This window comes from Gossypium arboreum, chromosome 7 (assembly GCF_025698485.1).
Source record: "Gossypium arboreum isolate Shixiya-1 chromosome 7, ASM2569848v2, whole genome shotgun sequence".
Classification (NCBI taxonomy): domain Eukaryota; kingdom Viridiplantae; phylum Streptophyta; class Magnoliopsida; order Malvales; family Malvaceae; genus Gossypium; species Gossypium arboreum.
In genome coordinates, this window is record NC_069076.1 from 78,821,438 (window position 1) to 78,833,524 (window position 12,087).

A 12,087-nucleotide genomic window follows, 5' to 3' on the forward strand; every position below is an offset into this window, starting at 1 on the left:
TTTTTGAGGAGGAATTGAATTCTAACTTAGTTCATGTGACGATATTCTAGTTCTCATACCTATCATTGATCAAGAAGTGAATCTGGAATCGCAATAAGACAATGTTGAACAACTCCTTATTAAAGATGAGGTAATTGTTCCAGAAAAACAAACTCAAGAACGAATGTCATTAAAAAAGGTCCACTAGAGAAAGGATTATAATGGCTTTAGTGGAATATTTTGACATTAAGCTGCATCAGAAGAATATTAAGTTAATGGTTTCTCAATGGTAACATTGATCATACATTTATATAGTGCAACTAGAAAACTTTGTGTCTAATGATGCAAAGTTAGTGATTTGCAAATTAAAGAACTTCATCTATGGGCTTAAGCAGACTTCTCGTCAATAGTATTACAAATTTTACCAAATGATTATTTCATTCAGTTTAGAGATGAATTTGGTCGATAATTGTATATACCACAAATTCAGTGGGAGTAAGGTTCTATATTTGGTTTTATATGTTAATGACATACTGTTTGTCAATAATAAGTTAAGTCTCGACCAATACCCCGAGAATGATTTTTCGATTAAGGAAATGCATAAGATTCCCTACGTCTCAAGAGTGGGAGTCTAATGTATGCTCAAGTATGTATGCGTTCGGTCATTGCGTACATTGTTGGGATGTTAGGCAGATATTTAAGCAACCTTGGTATGAACCACTGGTTAGCAAGCAAGAGGGCTATGAGGTATCTTCAGAGAACAAAATATTACATGCTCACATATCGGAGGTCTGATAAGTTAGAGATCATCAAGTATATAGACTTCGATTTTGATGGAATATTGATGCAAAATTTTTTTATTAGGGTGCAATTTGTGACAATAATTGGTAGTCATTTATTCCAATAGCAACAAGAGCACATCAAAGTCAAAACACATAGACTTTAAGTTCCTGGTTGTTAAAGTAAAAGTTCAAAGTGGTTAACTATCTATAAAGCATATTAGGATAAACTCCATGATTGCGGATCCGCTTACTAAGGGACTACACCCAAGGTTGCTTATGAGCACATTGCTCATATTGGTGTAATATCATTTAAGGATATTTGGTTTTAGTGAGAGTTTCTACTTTTAAATGCTTTTATGTTATAGACACATTTTCAGTTATTTCAGTTTACGGATATTAAGTTTATTTTATGCAGAAATAAAATTTATTTGGTTTATTCACACTTTGGTTTTGATAAGGTTTGATCTAACTAAGGTTTAAGGAGGACCAATTGGAAATAGACATGTTTAGATTGTATTGCATGTAATTTCTATGCTACACATCCATACTTGATCTATATCATTTGATTGGGTTAATATACGTGATCAGTGATGGATTTAGTTACGATATATGTAACGAAAGTCGTATTGGTCCTATGTTGATATAATTAATGGACGAGATTGTTCGGAATACCTTTTGGATATGATAGTAAAATTTTGAGCTCATAAGGTTATATAATGACATGTAATTATAAAGTAATTAGTATATATATGTTGTCCAAGTGAAAGATTGTTGGAAAATATAGACATCACAACGAATTTAATAGATTGAATGCAATGCGGGAATCACTACTAGTACTAGAAGGGCAAGTCTCATATGATTTTCCAAGGAGTTATATAAACAAAGCAAAATCATTTATTTGAAAATAAAAAATTAATTCTAGTAGATTGACATACAAATGACTTGAAAAGAAGAAAAGTGACGTTTAGCTCTAAAGTATCAAACCGAGAGAAAATGGAATATCAGTTGAATTTAACCAATCATTTCCCTGTATAAACGCCCCAGCAGTGAACTGATCTGCCTCAGTGGAACTATTGATGACCCTATAACCAGGCCAAGCTACCCTTGCACTCGTATTTGACCCGGGCCCCCTGTTCAAATACTCCCCATAATAAAGGGTACTCAAAGCAAATGTCCCATTCCATTCTAACCATCCAGCAGGATCCACCGAATCATCAATGTAGGAACGCATAATAACAGTCCTGGAAAACTCTTTCCAGGGTCGCCCCAAATACGTCTTGAACGATGATTTCAGCGGTATTAAATCCGCAGCAGCAGCAATCTTACTGTTCAGAATCGAAATCCCAGTGTTCTGGTTAGGGTCTTCTCTTCCTTGCGCTGTGAAAATGTTCTTTTGGTTGGGATTAGGTTTCCGAGCATATAAATTGCAGGCTTGGAAAACCGCAGCTGCGTTTCCAAAGATGAAGTCAACGGTGCCGTATATGTCACATTCGCGATAGAATTGCCTAAGGGAATGGACGTAGAGTGTGTCTTGGTAGGCAACGAAGCTGCACTTGTAAAAGGCAGAAAGGTCAGAGCCACTCCTTAAAGCCACCGCTTGGTGTTTGCTTGGACCTGCTGAGTTCTCAATGGTTATCCCTTTGGCTATGAATCCGTTTCCCACCACCGCTGAGGCAGATTCAAACAACAACAATAAAAAATCACGGAAAAAGAAAGTTGACTTTTAATAGGGAGGCTGCTCAATGATTAAAGCAAATTAAAAAAAGGCAATGAACAGGCCCACTTAGCACGTGAGAAACTGTTTCGTTAAAGTTATAAATAATTGACGATGATGTAGAAGACAAAAGGTACATCTCCCCGACAACATCAATAGTTAACGCACTTGGTTTTGTCTGGAACGCACGGGCATCAGGAGATGCGTGTTCTAATCCTACGCCACCGACATATTTATAAAAAAAATTAAGAAAAAGATCGGCTTAATTCACTGATTTACCCTTTCAATTATATATATTTCTCCATTTATTACTTAATTTTCTTTTTATTTTACTGTTTGAACTATAATTTTACTTCATTTTATCTTAAAATTACCCACATCTAATAAAATTATTATTTATATTGCATATTCTTTTTTAATAAACTGAGACCAAAATAATAGTACAAGAATAAAATGGGAACTAAGGTAAAAATAGGTATCATTAAGAGACTAAATCATAGCCAAAAACCATCCTCTGTGCAAATTTTTAAAATTTTATTTCTTATTATTGGTAAAAAAATAAAAAGATTATTTCATTTAAAGCCGTCACAATTGATTTTTTAACTTTAACTTTTATTATTTTAAATATGCTAATTTATTAAATTTTATAAGAAATATATTCAAAATTACTACATTCAAAAAAATTTTAAATTTTTTATAGACAATATATTTAAAATAATAAAAATCAAAGTTAAAAATTTGGCCACTAGAAAGTCAAAATCTAACAGAGACAATATATTTAAAAATTTGAAATAATATCAAATTTAATTGTTAGATTTTTTTGTTAATTTGACTTTTATTTTTCATGTTAAGTTTGATCATTAATATTTTAATTAAAATGAGATCATTTTGTTTTAAATGGAAATGTTGATTAAAGCATTATTTTTAACAATATTAACATGACAACTCATGTAGTAGTTCATGTGTATTTTATGTTGATATAGTATTATTTGTCTTATATGTTACGTCAATAAATAATTTAAAATTTATTAAAATTCAAAAATAGCATGAAGTACACATGATTTGCAATGCGGGTTACCATATTTAAAATTTTAATGCTTAAGTTTGTATTACAATTAAAAATAATAATTTAATTTTTTTTTAAAGGTTGATAGTCAAATTCTACGCCTTTTAAAAGGTTGAGAACTAAATTTAACTAAAAAATAAGTGCAAGGTTGTTTGAACCGGATCGGATAAACTAATTGGATTAGTTGGATCGAGAACCCATTGGGGTACTAATTCGGAGAAAGGCATTGATCTGTTTTACTCGAGAACCAGTATAGATAAGTTGAATAGGCAAAAATCGATTGAACTAGGCTTTTAATATATACATTTTTTTTATTTTTTATGAATTTTTAAAGATTTATTTAATTGAACCAAACGGATCGGTTAGATTGAAAAATTGGTGGTTTAACTGATTCGACCTCCGGTTCAATTTTAAAAACCTTAAATAAGGGCTTAATTTGATAAAAGATGTAAATATAAAGTGTTAAATTTATCATTACTCTGTGTGAATAACTTCTAATATACTTTGTAAATTTTAATTAATTAAAATATTTATAATATTAACTCAAATTTTTTAAAAATGACAAAAAATTACTGTAGAAGTTAAGGGCAGGTAATGACCTTGGTAAAATGAGATAACTGTAAATTTAGGCTTTTAGAATAATTAATTACTTAATTTAAGTTTTTAACCCCACTAATTATTGAAAAATTATATTGTCGACCCTCCAAAAATTAAGATTTTAATTTAAACCCTTTTATTTTTTACATAATTTAAACCGACTTTTAACAAAATCGTATTCAACTAAAAAAATTTATCTGGATTCTCTAAAAAGTTATGGTATATTTTTATCGTAAATAATTGATAGCGTATAATTTACGTTTTTAAAATTCTATTTAAAAATGTGACGTGAAAAAAAAAAAGAGTGACACGTCAGAATGACAGTCACTTCTGATTGGACAGGAATCGAGTGTCCAATAAGTCAGTAGATCCAAATCCGAAAGGATTCTCCCACTCGTGAGGGAAGCATTATAGTGAAGGAAAAAAATGAAAAATGAAAATTATATGAAACTCACCGACTGTCGCAGAGCGGAAAGTTGTAAAGCCATCAACTACATTTCTGCTAGCCTTCACCACTGTCTTCCCGATCCCATCTCCCACCAACATCAGCATTGTCTTCTTCCTATCCACATCTACATTTTCGAAGTAAGCGCCGGCTTTTATATATATCACAAACCTAGCTAATTCAACAAACCAGTTCATTAGCCACTTCATTAATTAATTCATTTTCCCAATTTCAAACCATATCAAACGCTAATATAGGTGCAGTATAAAATTAACCTTGTGTCACTGTTGTTTGGAGCAGCGGAAACAGCGTCGGTGATGTTGGTGAAGTTTCCAGTGCCGTCCTTGGCAACTATCAGATCGAACTTGGTTTCATTTAATGAAGCCTGTAGAAGTTTTCGATCTCTCCAAGATAGCCATGTTGGGAACCCATTTTTCACGCGTCCATATCCAGGGAAAACCTCGGGTTTCGATTTGTTGACTCCAGGGACTTTGTTGAGCATCACAAGGGAGTTGCTCACATGATGAGAGATGTTGTGCAGGCCCTTTTTTATAATGCTCCTAACATTTCCGCTGCTACGAGCGAACCCATCGAGACACGTCTGCTGGTTCGTCATCGCCGCGCTTAAAAATGTCTGCAGGTCGTGGTAGTTTTCGGAGACTGATGTTCCCTTCGGGCCGAGACCGGAGCGGACCACTTTCAGCTCCGCCATTGTATTATCAAAAAGCTCAAGGCAATCATTTATGGCCGCCTCTTCCAATGTGTTGTAACTTTTGAGCTTCTTCTCGATGTTGGTAATGTTGGCAGAGGAGAGTCTGACCTCGTGCATTGTTCGGTTCAAGGTTGCAGAAATAAGTTCCGGGAGGGATTTGGAGGCCAGATCTGGAAGAACGGAAATGGTGGAGACGCAAAGTTCGGTATACAAAGTGCCATCGCAAGCTGAGGAAGCTTTTTGGAGATGATTGTGGACGTGAAAACGCCCGATTTGTGTGGTTTTGGGGCTCTTTTTTAGAATTACTGCGGACGAAAGTAAGACTAAGACGAATGCTGAAATGGGAAAAAGAAGGAGAAATGCCCTAAAGCTTACTCTAGGGTTGTGCATGTTTGATGCAGCTAGCTAGTTTTTGATGATGGAAATGAAAGGAAGTAGAAACCAGAGGAAATAGCTTGGATACTGACAGGGGCGAAGAGACAAACCGCTCGCTAACCTCTTAAATGGTTGTCGACGACGGCGGATCATTTGAGGAGCCTATATTTAGATGAGTATATATAATATTGAATTAAATTAACTAGTCCTTTAAATCATATATATTATTATAAAGTATGGATCTTAAGCATTTGAGGAAACTTTGAATTTTAAGTTATTCAAAATATTTTTAATTATGACTCTATAATTTTATCCTTAATTAATAATAAATAATTTATCATAACTTTTATCCTTAACAAATTATATATATTATTAATATAAAGTAGACCTAATAATAAATCTATCCTCAAAATTTACATCTTTTGTCAACTTGGTCATTATTTTTTTTAGCTTAGTTTAGCCATTAATCTTTTAAAAGAATCAAATCATTTTTGTAATGGACATGTCGACTAAAACTTTAACTTTTTAATAATATTAGTGTGGCAATCCGCGTGGTAATCCACATACACTTCGTGCTAATATACATAACACTATTTATCTTATATGTTATATCAACAAATAATTCAAAAATTCATCTACCCTATGAATAATCAGGTTCAATTTATCATTGCACAAAAAAATTTAAAAATTATAAAAATATTTAAAATAAAAATTTAAAAGAAAGCATAAAGTACATGTAGATAGTCATGTAAACTGTCATATTTAAAAACTTAATATTTTAATTAAAATTTCCATTCAAAAAGTAATTTAACTAATCTTTTGAACTGTTAATTAAATTTGCCTCTTGTTTAAAAGGTTGAGTGTTAAATTTAGCTTAAAAAAAGGAGGCCAAATTAATAAAATAAAATGTAAATATTAATGACAAAATTTATAATTATATATCTAAAATAAGGAACATGAGCATTTTAAAACTTTGAGTTCTAGGTTAGTTATTTGAGTTCTAAAATACTTCCTAATTATTACCTTATATTTTTATCCTTAATTAATAATCAATAATTTATCCTAATTTTATCCCTAATACAAAATAAGAAACACGAGTATTTTAGGAAGCTTTGAGTTTTAGGTTAATTCTTTTTAAGTTCCAAAATATTTCCTTAATTATTAACATATACTTTTTATCCTTAATTAGTAATCAATAGTCTATCCTAATTTTTATTATTAACTAGTAATTTAATATATTTTTAATGATATATATATATATATATATATATATATATACCATAAGTATTATTTTTATCCTTAATTTTTACACTTCTTTAATATTCCTTAATTAATAAATATATCTAATTTTTATCCTAAATTAATAATTTAATAAATATTTTAATGATATATGTATAATTTAATATATCTCATATATAATATAAAACAAGTTGTTGGGACAGATTAAGTAAGTTTGAGTTATATATAATATATACATTTACATGAATTTATATATATTCAATTAAATTAATCTCTTTTAATCTAAATATATTTAATATTTATAACTTATTTTTATAATGCTCCTAATATGAAGAGAGTTGCACACATAATGTTCTTAAATTTTAATTACTCACTAATTATTATTCATAAAATCTTGAAATTATTTAATTTTTATAAATATAAATTATAATCATGAGTTTAAACTAAATTTTCAAAATAATAGATTTTTCAACAAAACTTTAATCAAAATGCCACGTAATGAAATATTTAAAAGAAATCCTAATAAATAAATATTTTTTAAAATAATAATTTAAAAATATTATCTAAGTTGAACTTTGTGGTTTCTCAAACCCGACCGGGACGATTCGACCCAAATCCAGAACATTATATTAGTCACTTACGTGACCGCACCTCAAACCACCATTTACATCATAGCATAACTGGGCATAGCATAATTATCAATTAACAGTTAAGTATAACATACAAATCCTATTCTCACGCTTATCTAGCAAAAATCATCAAAATAACAATCAAGGATAGAATCATCATTTAACATGCAACATGTGAATCATTCATAATTCAACAAATTAATCATACATTTAGCTTTTAGAGTAACATATAAGACAATAGTTGAAAGAATGAACCAAATCCGATAATTAAAACTCATTTAATTTTTAAAACAAAAATTTAGGGATTAAATCGTAAAATTTGGAAAAATACCCAAAAAAATATTTTCGCAAAATTAAAAGTAAATTTATGAAATTAAATATATACCACTTAATCATGAAAAATCTCAAGGTATTTTGTAGCATTTAAGGACTTCAATTGTATTGCATAAAAATTAGGACTAGAATGTAAGGCTAGTAAAACTTCCCAAAAACCAACAATTTGTCATGTTGTGACCACGTGAATCCCTCATCACGACGTGATCTAACATTTCCTCTTGTTATGAAGACATTTAAAAAGGCGTCCTGACGTTGATCCCTCATCGTGACGTCATACAAACGTTGTCGCGACTTCAATTGCAATTTCTACAGAAACAACACAAAACCTGCAATTGTCAGTTTGACTCAATTCTAGACATACCATTTCATACATTTAGGCCAATTTCTCAATTTAAACAAGTCATATAGCATTCATATATCTTATAATACATGCTCAATTCCACTAAGACATTCATTATCCAAATTTAACACACTAACCAATTAGCTATGCTAGCATGCATTTTAAAATTCACCATTCAAAGTACTCAACATACCAATTTTACATCTCATGCATTTGTAAGTGCATTATAGGTCCATTTCATACCGTTTGGTCATTTTAAACTTACCTCACTGTCCAGCATGCCATTCCACCTACGTATCACATGTTAACCAAAAGACTTGCATGCAAATTATCACAAAATTCAACAATTACCATGCATGCTCAAATCAACCATCACTAGCATCTTTCCAAAAGAAAATCCAAATTTCTAAAAACCTTTTAAACAGTCCATAATGTCCATTTACAACCTAGGAACATATCAAAGGTTAAATCCCTCTAGGATAGTCCCACATTGCATTGCTTTTTATAATTGAAAACACGACACATACTCAAATAGGATGCCTTGGATGGATCACTTGCTTGCTCACTTTCCCCACCTCTATCAACTATTTCTCTACAAAAATAATCATTTAAGAGTGTGAGCTTAATCAAGTTCAGTGAGTGCTCAAAGATTGCTACAAAGAATCCACAATATCAAGGTTAATAGAAAGCATTATATAACATTTATTCATGCCATTGCATCAAGCATATCTCATAGCATTTCATGTTAACATATTGGCATATTGTGACAATGAAACATGTATAAAACATATGCGTTGGATAAACAGATATCCAAACACTCCAAATGACTCAAAGAGTCTATATTAGTCTCATATAAGTGTAGCATAAGGCTAACACTCTCCAAACACACCAATCAGTCCCATTGAATGGAGTTAAGTTCAACTTTCCCTTATCTCCCCAAACCAATCCTGGGGCCTAAACACCCAACCATAAGAAAATAATGGTGAGTACTCATAATCTTATGGCATGCCAAAGATATTCAATGATTCCAAGAGATCACAATGCCAACAGATCCACTCATACACACATTACTTACTGTTTTATGCACACTTTCACTTACCAAAAACACTTATACACATCACTTTCATAATCACTCTTAATGCACTCACAAGTACTATCTCAATTGCTCAAAGAGCCACATTCACTTAAAATCACATAAGTGTGCATAAATCTAGCAAGTCTCTCATCATTCATTGCCATATACACATAGCATATATCATGATAACACATCCCATACATCAATCACAACATTAAGCATTTATTAAAAAAATACCATAAGCTCGAACGGGATCACTTACAATTGGAAATTAGGATAGGTGATTAGGCTAACCTAAGCTCCCTTTTAACTCTTTGATTTGTGCATAAATGCAGCACACTAGATCACTTAGCTAGTCGATTCCATTCACTCATTGAAAGCTCAAACAAACTTTTTTTCCCTTTCGTCTTGCTCGTAAAGGCTCCCGATGATTCCAACACTTTTCATACATATTAAACACAATGTAAACACATTATGAAAAGCTACAAATGCATTCAAATCACACTAAAAACACAGATCTAAGCTCTTCTTTCTCAATACCAAAATCTAGTTAGTTTTATCGAAATAAGAGATTTCCTTGCTCAATTTTTATTCCTAATCCCAAGCATGTTTTTAAACATCCTAAATATCATATTATTACAGATCTAATCCATCAATTTTATCTAATTTCTCAGATTAACTTTTTCAAAAAATTGATCACTCATGAACATTAAACGAGGGAAAACTCTCAATTCATAAAAATTTGTTAATGATCTGTTAAATTAAACTTTATTTGAAAATATATTTTGATATAACAAATTGAAGAGTTTTTTGAATAAAAGTTAAAATTAAACGAAATTGACTAAATGATTTCATAAATGAAGTTTAAGAGATAAACTTTTTCATACTTAGATTTTTTTAATCTCAAAATCAAGTTAAAATGATTTTAATTAAGGACTTTTTCAACTAGTCAAACTAGCTTTTAAATAAGTCAGAATTGCTCCAGGCCAAAAAGTATCTATACCTTTTTGGTCAAGTATCGATATTTTCAAAATAATGATACCACTTGAAAAGCAATACCTATGTTTTTCACAAAACCAACTAAGTATCGGTCCGGTATTAATACCTTTTATATGGTATCAATATTTTCTATATGGTATAGATATTTTAGCTCCAACGGTCACTGAATTTAGTATATATTGTAAAAATTATAGATACTTTTTTATATGGCAGAATTGCAAAAAAAGGCCCTCAACCTTTGGGGGCTTTTGGATATATGCCCCTAACTTTTTTTTCTTCTAAAATCGGCCCCTAACGTAATGGATTTTTTAGACATCAACCCAATTGAAACTGTAACCGTCAACTGTCCGTTAGTCAACAGCCAGTCAAAAAAGTTGGTCTACGTGGCGTTCCTATTGACTGATGATGTGGCAAAAAATTAAACAAATTTAATAATCATAAAACAAAAAAAAAACCCCTAAATCCCCAAACCCGTAAATTTGAAACTGTCTTCCCAATTTCTAAAATCCTTAAATTGTGAAATTCTCTAAATCCCTAACCTCCGAAATCTTTATTGAATCCCTAGAAATCTTCAAATCCCTAAATCTTGAAATACCTAAATCGTTAGCATTCTGAAATCTTCTTGAAATCCCTAAAATTTTTACAAATCAAATCTTTGAATCCCTAAAACTATTAGGAACGAAAAAGCTTCAATAATCGTGAGAATTTCCGCAACCCAAAATCGAAAGGTAGGTGCCTTCTTATTTGGTTTGTTGGGAAAATAAGATTTGTTGGTTATTTGTGATTTACTATTGTAATTTTAGCGCGACAATGTAGGGTTTGTTTTCTCGATTTTTTATGAGGTAGTGGTCCCGATGTTGTTGATAAAACTGTTGTAAAAATTGTAGATGGTTAATTGTGATTTATTATTGCAATTTTAGTGCCAAAACTATTAGGAACGAAATCGTGAAATCCTTTAGAACCAAATCGTGAAATCTTTAATCTTTCCAGAAATTTTTATTTTTCTTCCTTGTCGTCTAAAATCATGGATTCACATAGTTCAAATAGTCAGCCTAGAGGTTGGGTAACGCATGGTTCAAATGGTTCGAAGAAAAAATCGTCATATGCAAATGTTGTTACTTCATCGCGGAAGGAGTATGCCTATGATGGACCAGTAGTAAAATGTCACTACAATAAGTTAACTCCAAGAGACACTTTATGGAGCGATTTAAATCTGGGGAGGAGGTTTTATGGTTGTTTAGATTTTCGGGTAAGTGAATAATTTTTATTTGCAAATTGAGCTTGAGCTCAATTTTGATGATTTCATAAATCTCAGTATTTGTTTTTTTTTTTAGATTATTTCAATTTTGCTGAATTGGGATTTATTTGTAGGAAAATGGTTGTGATTTCTTCAAGTGGTACAATGGGAAAATGTGTGACCGTGCGACTGAGTTACTGCGTCAATTGTGTGATAGTGAACGAAATCTTTTGAAGGATAATTTAGCACTTAGAAAGAATGCTATGGATTTGGTTGCATTTGATGGTAACCATAATTGTGGTAGTAGTGCTGTTGACATTGAGGTTGAATGAGTTAGATCAATTTGTGCTGTTGAAAGAGAAGTAGCATTAAAGAAGAAAATGTTGACCATGAAGAAAAAAAATTAAAGTTATCAAGAAAGAGAAGTCAATGTATAAGATATTATTTTCTTGCTCTATGTTATGTATTATATGCATCACCATAAGTTTCTTTTTGGCAGTACTGGTAAGAGGCATATGCAGCTAGCAGTTGCAAATGTTGATTGAAAATTATTGGTTGTTTT

General features: G+C 31.1%; 1 protein-coding gene across 1 annotated transcript; it reads right to left on the reverse strand.

Moving 5' to 3' along the window:
• Positions 1-1,632: 1,632 nt before the first annotated feature.
• LOC108481599 (pectinesterase-like) lies at positions 1,633-5,881 on the reverse strand. Its single transcript, XM_017784713.2, has 3 exons — positions 4,859-5,881; positions 4,594-4,754; positions 1,633-2,429 (listed from the first exon to the last, which is right to left on the reverse strand). Exons 1-3 carry the CDS (start codon positions 5,683-5,685, stop codon positions 1,732-1,734), a joined length of 1,686 nt encoding a protein of 561 aa, XP_017640202.1. The 5' UTR covers positions 5,686-5,881; the 3' UTR covers positions 1,633-1,731.
• Between the last annotated feature and the right edge of the window lie 6,206 nt (positions 5,882-12,087).